Source organism: Phyllostomus hastatus, unplaced genomic scaffold (assembly GCF_019186645.2).
Source record: "Phyllostomus hastatus isolate PE091 unplaced genomic scaffold, TTU_PhHast_1.1 phas_contig_10, whole genome shotgun sequence".
Taxonomy (NCBI): Eukaryota; Metazoa; Chordata; class Mammalia; order Chiroptera; family Phyllostomidae; genus Phyllostomus; species Phyllostomus hastatus.
The window spans coordinates 982,092-999,317 of record NW_025333499.1 but is presented as its reverse complement, the minus strand read 5'-3'; the positions used below and the strand labels follow the sequence as shown (position 1 = coordinate 999,317).

The following is a 17,226-nucleotide window of genomic DNA, read 5'->3' as shown; positions in this document are numbered from 1 at the left end:
ATGTGTCCACTTAGGCCACAGAGTCCCTCGCTTACCTCAGGCTTCTCCCGGTGTGTGTTTACGGCCTCCACATTCAGGTAGATGGACTCCACTTTGCAGCCTCAAAAAGAACAACCCATGCATCCATGAACCCCCAAGGAAAGCACAGGTCTTCCCTGAGGTGTCATCCCTTACCACCTCCATCACCACCCACACCCTCAGCTCCACACTGTGTGCGGTTGTGACTTCCCTGTGGGGAGGGGAATTTGGACCAGCTCTTTGATGTGTGGGGACAACACCAGGCCTAAGAGGCAGCCAATGGAACGTCCTCCCAGCTCTTCCCCTAATAGTCTCAGTGTTCTCCAAGCCTCCATTGCTCAACTGTCAGTGGGAAGATAGAAAGAGATCATCTCTGGGGCTTCCCTCAACTCCTGTGGTTTGTGAGATAACAATCTAATGTATATAATAATGGAGCTCTGCGGGTCCTCCAAGGTGAGTCAGGTGGTGATGTGGTGGAAGAGTCCTGGGGCCACTGCCTTGGGACTATCAGTCCCAGGTAAAGTTTATTTAGAGGACAATGGTCATGGTAACATCCAAGGTATGGAATGTCACAAGGGAGTTTTGGGGAGCCTGAAGAAAGAGGAAGGTGGTATCATTGGGGCCTGGGGCCTGGGGCAGAAGAGTCCCAATGCCTGTGGAAACCCCCTCTGTATAACTCCATCTCTGAATTGAACTCTACTCTGGGCTTCAGTACACCAGCTGCCCTGTACACTGTCCAGAAGAGATTTGAGAGTGTCCCTTCCCTGCCCATGAACAATTCACAGCTAACTAATGCCGCAAGAGAGAGTCTAAAGTGCCCAGGCTAGTCTTTGAGCCCAATATTAAATCTGGCCCCAACATACACTTGTTCCTTTGGTCTCATTCAGGGATACCCTGCCCCAGCTACAGCTTGGTGCTCTATGCTCAGTGCTCTTGTAAAGACAGAGGAAGTTGGGGCTAGAGGCCATCCCAGCTTTTCCTCATGCTCATCTTGCCACCAACAGTCCTACCTCCACTAGCAGCCAACTACCCACCCAAGAAGTCTCCACCACGACTCTACTGAGGATATGCTATGTACTGGAGGCATACTTATGGCCTGTAAGTGCCTTTCCCAAGATGAAGGTGGAGGCTCTTACCATAAGCCACAGGTGTGAGTTTGAGTACTGTGTGCAGAGGGCACTTGAGATATGGCAGCTCATCTGGAAAGGAGAACATGACCATCAGGGATAGAGTACTGGGGAGGTCACCAAGTCCCCAGGCTTGCAGGTTTTCAGCATTCTCCCTTGTCCACACTCCTTCCCGATGGTCAGGCCCCCCAGGGGCCCACTGCCCTGCACCCTGCAGGGTGGTCAGGGAGGAAGAGAGCAGGGAGGAGGCCAGAGGGCCCTGGGGAATGCAGCCAGACTGTGGGCCCCCCAGGACGATCAGGCTGGTCACCTTGGAGGTGGCCCACCTCCTCACCCACAGGACAACCTGGACAACAAGGCAGGCCTCCCACCTCCAGCCAGCCCTGCACCAGCCCCAGGCCTTCCACAGGCTCCCTGGCCACAGAGGCCCACATCGCCTCTCCCCGAGCGTTCCCTGAGAACCCACTGTGCACCAGGCCCTCGGAGGAGGTGTGCGGGTACCCGGGCAGCTCCACAGCGTTTTCCCCCACCCGGGCCTGTGCCCTCTCACTCCTCTCGCTCTTGTTGACCCACCAGCATTTCTCAATTCACTTGTTTCCAGTTATTGACTATTATGCAAACAGTTTTGTGACTATTCCCTTGCCATTTCTTCCACGGGCCTACATGTTGTTACCGGACATCGCTGCGGGGAGGGGATGATCAGGCCCATTCCACGGATGAGGAAAGTGAGGCTCCGAGAGTCAAGACACTCGCCTTGAGGCACACAGCCAGGAAGAGGCAGCACTGGGCCTGGCACCCAGAACCCTCTGAGTTCAGATATGTGCTCCACCCACTGCAGTCTGCCGCCGCTGCCCCGAGGGGCTCACGGTGTCTTGGGGGTGACGCCCCCACCTCTCAACACTCTCTCATGACACCCACCTGCCCACCCTCCCAAACTGCCCATACCACTCCCCATCTCCCTTCAGTGAGGCAGACCCCCACGGTTCAGGGCTTCCCAGCCCTGAGGTTCCTCCTACCCAGGTTAGGGCCCTGCCAATGCCCTCCCAGCCCCCTGAGACATCCGTTTTGGCACTTTCCTGGGCATCTATCCTGCTCTGCCTCCTCATATTTGTCACCATCACCATCAGGCCCTGTGCCCCACACTTTGGTGCACTGTCTCCTTCCCTCCTAGCCAATACTCAATACTCTGCAGGAGTTACTGTCCCTTGTGGCACACAGGACGCAACAGACTCACAGTAGGGAACTCACTTGCCTGAGGTCTCTGACTCTGCTCTGCCACCACCCCCACAAGTGGCCTGGCCCTGCCTTTTCTCTCTCTGGCCCTTAGAGGTCCCACTTCTCACAGCATGGGATTGGACTAGGCTACTCTGAGGGGGCCCTAGGTCTGCGGTCCGGTGGGCCAGCATTCTTAGTCACATCATGTCTCTGGGCCTCAGTTTCCTCACCTGGGTAATGAGGGTAGGAGCATGAGCTCAGCCTGCCTGGCTCAGCTCCCAGGGCAGCTGTGAGCAGCTGGTGTGGCCCACACATGAAAGCAGGTAGGAGGTGGGTAAAGTAGTGTACAATCAGGACATGCGCCTGCTGCTGACACATTCCATGCATGTCTGGGGTGGGGAACACATCTGAAATTTATCTGGGATTGATGTCCCTGCCAGCTCTTCTGAGGCCCATGACCTAGGTAGGGTCAGGCACTTCACCTCTCAGAGCCTCCCTTTCCTCATCTGCACAGTTGGGTTACAGCATTCACCTCAGTCTCAAAGAGAACATCAAGCAGTAGATATGTGGACAATATCAGAAATCTGGTAACACAAGGACTCCTACCCCAGCCCCCATCACTTTTTTCCAGTGAGGAGATTATGGACCTGTTAGAGGAAATGATTTGTCCAATGTCAAGTTCTCAAGTTCCTTGGGTTCCAATTCTGGATGACTCCATATTACAAGTGTCCTTGATTTTGAAACTAACTATATATAAATGATGCAAATCCTCAAACATTGCACACTTCAGATATGGCTTTTCTCTGTCCTCACACACCCTCACAGTGTCCTGGAGATGCTAATACTGCAACATTCACATCACAAGTGTAATCTCACACCTGGGGGTGGCACAACAGTCCCTTATCAGGCCACCTGCCCTAGTTTGTGATTCAGTATATGTAGTCAGTGCATAAATACTCTGCAAATTATAATGTTTACACATTTTTTAGAAAAGAAATAATCATTTAAATTTTAAAAAATGAAAACACTATCTTGAAATCACCTCTACAGCAAAATATAGAAACCTATAATCAGAATCATGAGGCCATAAAAGGTCCATTACCACCTGATGACAGCATGCTTCAGAAAAATACTGGCTCAGCTTTTCCAGATTGAGGCAGACTGTAAAGGCCGGCTTGGAAGACATTAGCTCAGATTGGTAATAATACTAATAATAGCAGATAACACTTATGTAGCTTGTGCTTTGTGTCATGAACTGTTCTAAGCTGTTTACAAATGTTGATTTATTTAAACTTCATCATTATTCTCCTCATTTTACAGATGAGGAAACTGAGGTCAGAGATTAAAGTAATTTGCCAAAGCTAGTATGTGATAGACCAAGAACTTGAGCTCAAGCATCTTTGTCCTAGTGTTCCTGTTCCTGTGTTCTTAACTACTAAGATATAAACCATCACTTGCTAGTGTCAGGGTCTCAAATCACACCCAACCCCCCATGCTAGGAACAGAGAGAACAGTGGTACCTGAGCTCTTATCCAGGAAATAGGCTAGGAGGCACCGCATGACAGCTTGGTGACAGATCACCAGGACATTTTCCTGCCGTTCTAGCTCCATTATAACTGGCTCCAGACGCTGAACCAGATCCTCATAGGACTGAAAATAAGAAAAATACTTGAGTAAGAAAGGGACATGAGGCACATTTGCCCACAGGAGAGGAATTCTAGGCTAGGAATCAGGAAAACTTGTTGTGGTACCAGTTCAGTTGTTGACTCAGCAGTATGACCTTAGGCAACTCACTACCTTCTTAGGGTCTTGGTTTGTCATCTATTGAATGGGAGGGGCAATCAATATATTCAACTAGGTATCAATAACAATAACAAAATTTCCCACTACAAAAATTCCTAGAAAAGCCAGATAAAATAAATTCCTGTATTGCTGACTTTTCAAGAAAATAAAGGAAATATCATAGATTTCCACCAAAACACTAATTTGAGAGAACATAAGCTCCCCTATGTTCATTGCAGCATTATTTACAATCACTAGGATATAGAAGCAGGCAAAGTGCCCATCAGTAGATGAGTGGATAAAACAACAATGGGACATTTACACAATGGAATACTACTTGGCTGTAGAAAAGAAGAAAGTTTTACCCTTTGTGACAGTATGGATGGACCTGGAGAACATTATGCTAAATGAAATAAGCCAGTCAGAGAAAGACAAATGCCATATCATTTCACTCATATATGAAATCTAATGAACAAATTGAACTAACAAGCAAAACAGAGACAGACTCATAGATAGCAGATGACGGCTATGGGGAGATTAGGGTGTAGAAAGATTGAGCAGAAAGGAAAAAGGACTCATGGGCATGGACAACAGGGTAGTGACTGTGGGAGGAAGGGGATATAAGGGGAGTAAATGGTGATGGAAAAATATAATAAGAAATAAAAAATAAAATCAATAAATATAGGCTTCCAAAATGAATAAAACCTTGGGGGAAAAGAGTGATAAGTGGATGTGGAAGCTACGACTACCCTGGGGGCACTTATCAATCATGCTACACAAGATGCTTGAGTTTTTAAAATCTTTTAGAGACAGGAGACAAGCCTTAGGTATGCACAAGTTAGGGAGTTGTGACTGAAATTCTCAAATAAACCTAAGAACCTCAAAGGGCTACATCCTCAATAAAGGTATAAACTGAAAAAAAAAGTATATACAGGCAAAGAGAAACAATAAGAGCATGTATCTGTGTCTGCTTGACTCTTAGTACAAAAAGTTAGGAAATGCTTCCTATAAGAATGTACAACCACAAGTCTACCCTCCAGTGGGTTTGTGGTTGAGCATTACACTATCCATGTGTTTTAAAAAATGTTAAATTGAGATTTTAATAAGAAGTGATTTCCAATTATTAGCACCCAGGAGTGTTTGGAAAAAGCAAACAGAAATTTTCTCTGGACTCTCTCAACTCAGATTGCATGGGATTCCCACAGTTAAATTTTTATCAAACTGAAGATCACATAGTATGCAAGGAAAATAAACTATTCTGACTGAAAATAAGCAGAAAAAAACAAGAAGGGAACCTTAAAAACTTAAGATAAATAATGCAAAATATAAAACAAACATGCTTAAAATTTTTAAAGAAATAAAAGAGGGAGTAAAAAAAATGTTAGGAAGAAATGAGCTGCTACCAAATAAATGATGTAGATTTGAAACAAAACTAAATAGAATTGTAGAAACAAAAAATCCATAAAAATTGAAAAAATGGATGGAGTAAACAGAACTTTAGATACAAATTAAGAAATAGGAATTTGGAAGACAGATAAAGAAGTTATTTCAGTTACAGCAAAGAGGTCAAGAATAAGAAAAAAAGTAGACCTTAATAGAGACAGGACTAACACACATCTTTTGTATTTCCAGAAGGAGATAATACAGAGCATGTGAGAGAAGAATAGTTAAAGATATAATGTCTAAGAGTTTTTCTAGAACTGATGAAGAACCCCAATACTCAGATTCAGGAGTCCAAGCCAAGCAAGATAAATGAAAATAAATGAATAATTAGACATATCAGACAACAACTTAAAAGCAATAAAGATAATAAAGACCCTAAAAACAGCCAAGAGAAAAGAAACATCAATTAGACTGATAAGAGACATTAGAAGTTAGAAGACAGTGAAGATAATATCTTCAAAGTACTGAGAGAAAACAACCATCAAACTAGAATTTTATACCCAAAATATCATCTAGGACTGAGCCTCCACCAAGACCTTTTTTAAAAAATATTTTATTTTTATTTATTTTTAGAGAGAGGGGAAGGGAAGGAGAAAGGGAGAGGAACATCTATGTGTGGTTGCCTCCTGTGTGCCCCCTACTGGGGATCTGGCTCCCAACCCAAGCATGTGCCCTGACTGGGAATCAAACCAGCAACATTTCAGTTCGCAGTCCAGTACTCAATCCACCGAACCACACCAGCCAGGGCTATAATGTCATTTCTGAGGATGAAGATAAAAATGTGAAAATGCTTTCACACTGGATATCAATTGTTTTATCTTCTCTGATGTCCACCTTTTCTGATAAGTGTTCCCAGGAATTTGTATCAGAAATGGAATATGACTAATAAATAATCTAAAATGTAGAACTGTCTAAATGGAGGTTGGGTAGAAAGCAATGAGGATTTACCTCAAATGGGGATGGGGAACCACTAGTTCTGGTTCATGTAGTAGCAAAGAAGTAGGTTAAAATTTTAGCCATTGCCCATATGGATTCTAACCCACTGCCCAGAAAGCCTGGAGCTTTATACAACTTGACAATAAAATGTCAGGAAATTAGAGTATGTTGAACTATTTCAAGTGCCTTTAGTGAAAGGATACTAGAGACAAAGTCTACGATAAAGTGAGTCCTCCTAAAAGCAGAGAGGAAATAAGCAGGCAAATATGTAGCTTTTAAAACAGAGGAATCTCTTGCCTATAGGCAAGAATCTGAGACATCCAAGGGCCAGATAATCATGTGCCTTGTGAGATGGAAGTTGCTGAAAAGTACACTTTACCTTGTTTCTAAAGCAATCTAGGAAACTATGGAACCTAACCACTAGAATGGAGACATTGGGGAGGAGTTCTATGAATCAGCCCATCCTTCAAACCTTACCTCTCCCTTGGGATAGCGGTAGCGATATTTATCTTGGTCCCTTAGTGCAAATTCTTCAGGGTAATGTTCCTGAATTTCTTCGTAGGTCATCTCCTCACACACACCCTGAGGAAAGTTATTTGGGGACAAAAATATTTACAAGGTGAAATCCACACAGTCTTTAGCATAGTTTTGAGGCCAAATGATTGTTGAACAGTAGCATCTAGGTTTCTGTGAACACAGCTCTGGGTTTGTGACTGGTGAGTGTGTGTGTGCACAAAGTGTGTGGCTGTGCAGATGTGAGAGTGAGTGCAGGTGTATAGGTGTGTTCAGGATGAGTATATGGTAGATCTCTGTGATATGTCATATGATTGTCCTAGTATGTTTGTAGGTGCACATTGTACATATATGTATGGGTTTGTATCAATAGTTGAGCTTAAGGATGTGTGACTTTGCATGTGTGGATGCAGCATTTTTATGGTGTGTACCTGTGGTATGTTGAGGGATCTATGCTTTGTGTTTGTGTATTTATTTCATTATATGTAGTGTGCTTGTGTGAATGTGTGTGTACAGGGTGTCTGAGCATCTGACAATGTGCCTGCATGGTTGTTTCTATGGTATGTCTTTCCATGTGTGTCTCAGTGTATCTGTGGCATGTGTATTTGTGAATCTGTATGTCCCTGATTATATTTCTAGTGTATATGTGTGAATATATGTGTGCCTATGTCTGATGTCTGTGTGAATTTGTGGTAATATGCTTGAGGCTGTGTGTCTGTACTGTGTATGTGTCTATGGTATGCCTCTGTGTTCATGTGATGTAGAAATATGCAAAGGTAGCATGTGTGTCTGTGGTGATTGTGAGTGTGTCTATATGTATCTCTGGGTGTGTCTGTAAGTGTGTATGTGTGCATGCATATGGTGTAGGTGTTATTGGTAGATATGTCTAAGAGAGGGCTTGTGTCTGACTAGTGGGTCCATGTGTCTGTGAAGTGCATGTCTGTGACTGTAAGCATACATGGGGTGTGTGTATGACTGTGTATGCAAGTTTGTGCATCCACAGCAGGTTCTTCCATTTTATAGCATTTCTCATCCTTCCTGCCCCTACCTCTGCCCTAGAACCTCTGGCAGATAAAGAAACAGCTATCTATGGAAATCTCAGGAGGCAAAGATTAGTAAATCCCTAACAATTTCAGAGTGGGCCTAGGGGAGATACACTCTCCTCACCCAAAGAAGAAATTGGGAGCCAGAGATTGTTCCTCAGGAGCATATAAGAGCTCTGAGTCCACTGAGAAGTCTCCAGAAGTGATGTGGCTGCTGCTGGAGTAGGAAAGTGATGTTGGGTTTATGTTTTCCTTCTGGTTGTGTGGATTCCAAGGATTAGACCTTCCTATAGGGAAAGCAGAAGGCTGTGGCTGTTGTCTTTTGAGCAATCTACCAGGTTTCCCTTAGGGGTGAGACTCACCTCTGCCCTAGCCCACAAACAACTTTGCATTGTCAAACTTCTCCAACTAACAGTGCCCATGAGAGGAAGTGTGCCTTATGGAATACCCAAGGTCCTTCTAGATTGGCTTCAACTTTATTCTGAAGCATTCTGGCAACCTGTTGCCTGTGGAAATAGTCACTGATTCCCTATTGACTTAAGGAAAATTACCTAATTTCTCTGAATTTTACTTTCCTTAGCTGCAAAATGAGGAGAATTACATTATCCCACAAAAATGTTTTGAATATTAGAGGTAGTATGTGCAAAAGAGACTAGTACAGGATGTACAAAGCACATTTTAAAGACTCAATCAATGGAACTAATTATTAATATATTACTGATCATGGAAAACAAACCAGAAACCTAGGCATCATTCCAAATTCTTGCCTCTTCCTGACCCACCCCCTCATAATGGATTACTGATACTCTACCTCCTAAAATTCTCTCAAACCTATTCCTTTTTCCTCCCTCTTACTCTCCACTACTCCAACTTTAGCAGTTCTACATACACACAATACCCTCTTTGCTTAAGCTGTTCTCTGTGCTTGGCATGCCATTCCTGATCTCCTCTACCTGGCTCAATATTAACCCTCCAAGTTAACACTGGCATCATTTCCTCCAGGCAGATACTGGTTGAGCCAGATGCCCTGCCCTGACATTAGTGCACCTATAGCAGCATGTCAGAGCCTGTATTACACATACTGTTGTGTACTCCTTTGTTTATTTATCTGTCTTCCCTGTTTAGCCTGAAAACTCAGTGAAGACAGGAACCAATCTCCATCTCCAGTACCACCCCAGTGGTGAAACAAAGTAGGTTTCCATTAAATGTTTACATCATGTATGTGCTAGAAACAAAGCATAACTGTACTCTTATGATGAAGCACTTACATATTTTCTTGCATGCATTTTATAGCAAATACATGTGATATCTAGAACAATGCTGTACATACCTTTTCTATGTATGTGTATCACTGTGCATGTAGAGTTAGGTACATATGTGTGTATGTATGTATGTATACACACATACTTGTCTGTATTTGTACAGGTATATTTAGTAGAGAAGCAAGTTAACCTACCTACATTCAAGTTATCCACGCCTGTGTTGAAGCTTTTACTCTGAAATCTAACAATCATAACCTGTGCACTGCTACCTGATGTGAACATATATATAGTGCAGGTGAGACAATGGAGAGGAAACAATGCCTTTTCAAAGAGCTCATGAGAAAACCTGAAGAGAGATTGCCATGTCATGAGGGTCAGATGACATATTTCCTAAGTTTTTATTCTTCCTTCCATCTCCAATGCCACCCTTGCCTCTTGCCTGGACTAATGCAGCCATCTCCATACTGGTCTACATGCTCATTCTGGCCTTCTTCCTATCGAGTCTCCACACGTGGCCAGAGTGGTCTTTTTATTTGAAAAAATGTGAATCATGTTCAAGCCACTCCTCCTTGACTTAGACCATATCAATGGCTCCCCTTTTATAGGGTAGCATCCAAATCCCTCAACATGATATAAAGCCATATAAGCTGCCTTCCTTTCTAACCTTTTCTCCCTTATTTCCAGACCTTAGAATCATAGCCCCAACCTCTCTACTATTCTATCCTCAGTTCTTTGTACATACCGTGTTCTCTTATCACCTCTTGGCCTTCACATGAGCTGTTCCTTGCCACTGAAATTAAATTTATCCTCTCCAGCCCATTTTGCCTGTTTCTTTTCTCACCTCTAGCTTCATGTAGGAAGCTTTCCTTGTAAACCTCCAATCACCAAGTCTTATCAGGAGCACCCTCACCTTCTGAGCTTCCACAGTCCCTTGTACTTCCCCTCTCACAATCCTTTGTCACATGAGATGCAGTGTCTTATTTACTGTCTGCCTTTGGGCTCCATGAGGAAAGGAAACTTGTCTGTTCTGTTCTAGCCTTCACTGGATCCTTAGCATACAGAATGGTGTCTGGCACATGGCTGGTTGTTAAAAATTGTTTGTTGAATTAATTAGGTTACCATAGAGGCCAAAACAGAGGCAACCCAAGGGTATAAGCCCAGAGTCAAGTCCCGCCATCCACCAGGAAATCCATTCCCCTACATCTCACCGCATCAATCTCGTTCAGGGCCTTCCACTGCTCATAGGGGACACCGAGGGCCTCAGCTGTCTGGATAGTTCTCTTCATGTGGCTGGTCCACACTTTCAGGGAGCTGATGCCCTGGGACTGAATGAAGTTTGCTAGGGCATAAGCATACTGTAAAGTGGGGGTACAGTTGAGGAGAGGAGGGGAGAAAGAGAAGAGATGAAAGAATACAGGGTAGCCATGAGAACAAGTTCAGATCTCACAAATGGTAGAATGATGATGTACAAGCATGAATACAGAGTTTAAATATTTCCAACTTTTAAAAAGGTCATACTCTTTCCCAAGAGAATAGAAAAGAATATATGTGTTTATGTGTGTAAATGTGTGTATGTGTGTTTACTGATGCTTGGTCACTGAACCCTCTACTCAGTTATTCATTTGTACAAACAGCCCACCTGTAACATTTGTAGAGACTGGGACAAGAGGACAAATGGAGGCACACTACCAGCAGTCCACCTCCCTTCTCTTCCTGCCTCTATCCCACCACTCATAGATGTTTGTAGATAATCCAGTCACATCACCAAGTTCTGTCCAGCCCATATCTTCACCAATTCTCCCTGATCCACAAATGGATCCTTTGGCCACCCTTTCACCTAGGGGTGAATACTCCTGTTATGTGGCCTACTCTTACATGGACAAATCCTGGAATAAGGTCTCATGTTTTCTAGTAGAAACACACTAGACCACAAGGGCAGAGATTTTCTAGGGTCTGGGTACTCAGAGTATGGTGTGGATATGATATGGTAGGGATTTGGGGGAATTTCTCTTTGATCCTTTGAATTCTTATTGCTTTAGTAGGGGTCCAGGTACCCAGGTTCTAAGAGCATCCAAACATGTACTGAGTGTATGTGGACCTATGATGGGTAATAGGGTGTCCTGTTCTCAAGACACAATCAGTGCAGGGAGGGAAACAACAACAGCACCGAGAGAAACCACACAGGGCCGTGGGAGGCCAGATGAACAAGGGATTCACTCTCCTTCTGTGTATACGCATGTTACTAGTCCCAGATGGTGTGTGAGGAACATCTTCACAAATGCAGAGACACAGGCACACATTTAGAAGGAGAAACATGGGCATTGTGTACACACATCCTAATGGTGCATTCTGAGTCAGCAGGCAGTGTGTTCTGGTGGAAGGAGCCCTTGGCTGGGAGGTAGGTGATGGGGTTAAACTGCTCCAGCTCCCTTACACAGTCCCCATGTGCCTGGGATGCATCCCAGCATCTCTCTGGCCTTGGATCTCCTGCCTGTAAGATGTGAACAGCCTGGTCTCTGTGAGTGGAGATCAGAGAGTGGATGGGCAGCACCCAGAGCTGAGAGCTGCTGTGACTGATGTGGGTGACAGTCCATGGGAAATTACATGGTGCACTGTGCCCATGAGTGTGAAGGTTGGGCCAGGCAGTGTGCGCACATGCTCACATTTGTGTGGAGGGAGGCATGCCACTTGTAGATGGCCACATGTCCAAACTGGGTGCTGAGCTATGCAGGCAAGGCCATGGCCAGCCCCAACTAGGGAGACCCCTGGATGTTGGTGGTGCCACAAGGTGGGGCTGATGCCTCCAGTGGCCTCTGACTGTGCTGTAAGGAGTGAGAGAGGTGAAGAGTCAGAGGTCAGGGTCCATCTCGAGAGGAGGCTGGCAGTCTGAAGGCAACCGAAAGGGAGCCACAAGGATGCAGCTGCTGGTGAGGTGCCTTGCCTGTGGCACCACCACCTGTGGCAGTGGGGGATGCTGAGAGGCAGGCAGAAAGGCCTGGTTTTCAGTCCTGGCTCCAGCTGTGTGTGACCTGGGGCTGCTCTCTGCTCCTATATGGGGCTCAGCCTCCTCATTCACAAACCGGTGACAGTACTGTCCAGCCTGCAGAGCTGCCTTGAAGATTAAGTGAAGCCACACAGGTGGAAGCAGATGGTGCTGTGACTGTGCACAAGTGTCCCATAAAAGAGGGTACTCACTCCATCCTGCACCCCACTTCCCACTTGTCCCATCCCCAAGCGATTCCCTCCAGCAAGAACCTGTGCTAACAAGCCCACGCTCAAGGCTGAACCCTGGAGAGGATGTGTCTCTTGAGCCGGCACCCATAATGTGCAGCACCCATAATGCTTGGCTGGATAGAAGGGGCTCATGCCATAGAGTCAGAGATTGGCCAGTACTGGGAGAGGTGGTGTCTAGGGCCTGGTGACCTGTCTGGGGGCAAGAGACGACAGGGGAAGGCTTCCTGGACCAGATTGGGGAGCAGGAACTACACTCTGCAAGGTGGTGTGGAAGGTAGGGGAGGAAAGAAGCAGTAACTAATGAGAGGTAAGTACTGACAGTGTGATGACCTGCGGTCGGGGGTGGTGGAGGTGGTGTAACATCAGCCCTGGGCAACAGAGGAAAAGATGGATTCAAGCATGGGGCACTTCAGCACAGCTGTCTGTCCAAGTAATAGCCACTAGCTGACAGAGGAAGGTAGCCTAGGTGAGAAAACTGCACAAGTGAAGGCACATAGTTGTCAGAAAGATGAGGGGACCAGTCAGGCAGGGGCAAAGGGAGCTCATCATACTGGGGCTGGAAGAACAGCCAGATCTGGGCAGGCCTGGAGTGCCAGGACCAAGTTCTCAGACTTGCAGCTCCTATGGGCACATGATTACCCTTCAAGTATGGGTCAAGACAGAGTGGCTGACAGGGCAGAAGAATGGGAGTGACCTGTCACTGAGTACCCCCATCCTCAAGACCCAGGCAGTGGCCACTCCACTGCCCATGGTCCACCTAGCTCAGCTCAGCCAGTGCCTTAGTGCACGGTGCACTCCCTACCTGCTTTCCCCGAGCTGAGAGGCCAGAGTCACCTCCAATGCGGCCTCTGAGGTTGAGTTCACTCTCACCGTGCCGGCATAGGTAGATGGAACGGGGTGTGACATGGATGTTCATAAGATAGTATACTGTGCGGCTCTGGATGTGGTCCTGCACTCGATTCACCATGTAGCGCGTGCCCACGTCGAAGATCTTGATGTAGGATAGGTGGCTAGGTCAATCCAAGCAAGAGCAAGGAAAATTCAGGGGCTGAAGGTGGAGAGACTAATCCCAAGAGAAACTCCCAACACCTACCCGACTTCAAGCCTCCCCCACAACCCAGCTCTCACCTACCTTTCCTCTAACAAGATGCTATATGTTGTCTTTTTCTGGGTACCTGTTCTAGAGACTTGGTTCCTGACCACTTTTAGGAGCTCACTGCCTACTACTATCTCCCTCTGTCTCCTTTTCTCAGTCTCAACTTGAGCCAGGTTGTCTTTTCACCTTCATTCATCACACTCCAGGCATCTATGATTCCCTTTTCTGTGGTTCACATTCCTGACATTCTCAGAGAGAAGAGGTAATCCTCTGTGTCCCTGGATACCTCCAACATCTCATTGGCAGCTCCAGATTTGTCCACTCCCTTGCTCTTTCAAGTCATGAGCCAAGCTCTGCCTCTCTGTTCTTTGAACCTCTGCTATGATATATTGTTCTTTACACTCTGTAGGCAGTTACCAGATTATGTATTTGTGTGCTTGTGTCTCTGTGTATGTTTCTTTCCTTACTCAGAAAGGAGAGTAAGTTGGGTTCTTTACCTATCTTCCATGAAGTCAGCACACACACCCTTGTCTGTTCTAAGCATTGTGCTTGGGCTGAGGACTCAGCATTTGCCCTTTGGGAGATGTTAGGCCAGGTGGGAATACATATTTAGAAATGCATGATCAATGCTCAACACCTATTCTCCAAACAGTCACTAGTGACTTACTTTAAGGTGTGCCAAGTGCTGGCACGTGGGAATACACAGATGATTTACAGCATCAGGGGGAAACTTGTGGTCCTTGCTTAAAGCCCCTGTTTAATCACCTCAGTTCTGTGACTTGTCATAAACTAACTACTATAAACAGAATGATAATCAAATTATTCAACAACCTCTTTACTGAGAGCTCAAAATGGGAGACATTGACTAATCAGAAGACCAGAACCATGGAGCAAGACTTCTGAGGCACTTGCTGTGCCAGGCATTAATTCCTAAATTGTCTGATTATAAGGAGTTCAGGGTAATCCCTGTAAACAGGTGGGGGAGGCTGGGGCAATGAGATGACACACCAGGAACCCTGTGTGCACAGTAACAAAACCCAGTGAATGGGAATAGCTGCACTAACCCAAAGCAGGTAAGGCAGTGGCTGATGGGTTTGGTTTCAGAAAATTTCTCTGATGTCCCTAAAGAAGGCATTTCTATCTGCACCATGCTCATCATGCCCATCCCTATCATTCATGTCTAATGGTTCCCACAGGGCATTCACATTTGCTAAACATTTTGGGGGCTTCTGGCAGGGAATGCAGAATTTCAAGTACATGAATCCATATAACAATCCTAGAAAGTGGAGATTATTATCTGTGTTTTATGGTTAAGGAAGCTGAAACAGAGAGAGGAAGTGATTTGCTTAAGGTCATCCTCTCCAAGGACTCTCAGAGTTTACAATTAGAAAATAGATGATGTAGCATTGTTGCATGGTTACTGTCTGTTCCTGACACTAGGTTCTTGGTGGTTCCAGGAGAATTTCCAAATCCTTCAGCTTAGTCTGATATTCTAGGTGCCTTCACATACTGGTCCCACTTGGCCTCACCTCACTATTCCATACTCACGCTCATAACTTCTTTATTTCACTGCAGCCTTTATGCCTTTGTTGGAATATTCTCTGTACTCCTCTACTCTTATTCAGATTTACCTAGGCCATTATGAAGTGCTATTCTCTTTGCTTGAAAACGTGTTCCTTGCCTGGTCTCCAAAGTTGAGGTCCTATGCCTCCATCTGTCAAGCGCCAGTATGTTCACTCTCTCTAGAAGGTTTCTTTGAGCCCAGGATCAGAGGTGCTTCACACCAAAAGTATTACAGTAGCTAATACCCATACATACCATGTAAAATTTAAATAAAATTATAAAGTCTATTATAATATGAGGAGGTTCTACCAAGTTCTGATTTCATTTTTTTTTCCATTTTGACTAACTCGATGCTGGAAATATAAAATATTAAAATATTTCAAGATTATTTTCTTCTTATTTTTGGTAGTCTCTGCTTTGCTGGTGCCCTAAACACATCTAGTGTACTTACTAGGTAAACAACTTGCTCTTCTAGACCTCTTCCAAAGAGCCAGGCTGGGTCCCCTCCTGTGTGTTCCTCCAGCACACTTGTTCCACCATCACCACTATTCTAATCAACTGCATACTCACTGTATTCCCCAACCAAGTGGTCATTCTATTAGAGCAGGGATGGACCTTTCTTCTTTGGGTTCCTAGGACACAGATTAGGGCTGGGCCCTGAGGCATGGGCTATAATAGTCTTCTGATGGAAAGTAATTAAATAAAGCCAACCCTCATAATCAGTCATCTTAATGCCTGAATTGATTCATTAAACATCTGAACACCTGCAGAAGAATAGGTTGAAGGCTATGGGGCTTTCTCAATATCATTATTTACCTTGAGCTCCTCTCCTTCAAACTTCTTCCACCATGTGCTTCTAGCCCTTTTGTGGAAATTTGAAAAGGTAACACTTTCCTCAGGGAAGAAACAGCCCCACTCCAGCATACATGCCTTGGTGAAAGAAGTAAGTGCACACTTGGCCTAAATGCCCATGCACAGAGAACAATCCTCACACTTGTACATAAGGTCTTGACTCTTGTACTGAGTGTCTAAGCCTCATGTGACACTTTTTATGATGATATTGAGATGTGAGAAATGAAGAACCAGGATGGAAGTTTGAAGATAAGGTTTGAGTATATATTCTGCTATTGATTCATTGTGTGGTCTCAGGTAAGCCCTTTCCCTACTCTGGGTTTCCACTCCCCAATTTGAGGATTAAGGCAGTAGCAATGCTCACTTCTTAGGACTTCAATTAGACAAAGCAGGAAGGATATTTTTTAAAATTCCTAGTATAGTATTGACTGTTGAAACCTCCTTACCCTTCTTACTTGGGTTCCAAAAAATCTGAGTGATGTGAGTCTCTTCTCATCAAAACCCATTTTGAAAGAGAGTAGGGTTTGGGAATACCTTATGTCTAAAACTTAACATCTTCCCTATACTGTCAGCTAACACCTCTCCTATATTTACCTGGTATTTTGAATGAAAGCTTCAAATTTTTCAGGTGTCTTCCCACATTGCCAGGCACTATGGAAGCTACCTGAGAATAGAATCCACCTCTCTTGCCCTTATTTACATTTCCTATGTATACCACAGCCAAGAAGGATGAAATACTTATTTATTGAAAAGGTATATGTGGGTACTGTAAGAAGAGACATGGCTAGAAGACAGAATATGTGGTTAGAATCCCAGCTCTACTATTGAGTTATGGTGGGAGCTTTGGCAAGTGTGTTCAGCTCTCTAAGACTCAATTTCCTCTTCTTGAAATTTATGATCATAAGACCTATTTCAGTCTCTTCTACAGGGGCAGAAGATGCTTAGGGGATTCAATTAAACAAGATGAACATGTTTGAAAACTGAAGTACCATCCATGAGTAAAGAACACTTTTCAAAAAATAATAGCTATAAAGACAGGAGGGAGGTTCCCCCTGCCTCCTCACCCTGAGATCAGGTCCCTGATCTGTCCATATTGCTCAGAAAAGCACTCCTTTAATCCTCTCATGAACACCTTACACATC

General features: G+C 44.8%; 1 protein-coding gene across 2 annotated transcripts in view; it reads right to left on the bottom strand.

The window, feature by feature from the left end:
- PFKFB1 (6-phosphofructo-2-kinase/fructose-2,6-biphosphatase 1) overlaps positions 1–17,226 on the bottom strand; it is a 47,456-nt gene that overhangs the window by 2,125 nt on the left and 28,105 nt on the right. For both annotated transcript variants that reach the window (XM_045833086.1, XM_045833077.1), the window contains exons 8-13: positions 13,376–13,583; positions 10,548–10,694; positions 6,999–7,103; positions 3,881–4,010; positions 1,155–1,217; positions 36–100 (exon numbers count right to left, since the gene is read on the bottom strand). In XM_045833086.1, the coding sequence (XP_045689042.1) occupies positions 36–100; positions 1,155–1,217; positions 3,881–4,010; positions 6,999–7,103; positions 10,548–10,694; positions 13,376–13,583 (718 nt within the window). The remainder of the gene's footprint in view (positions 1–35; positions 101–1,154; positions 1,218–3,880; positions 4,011–6,998; positions 7,104–10,547; positions 10,695–13,375; positions 13,584–17,226) is intronic.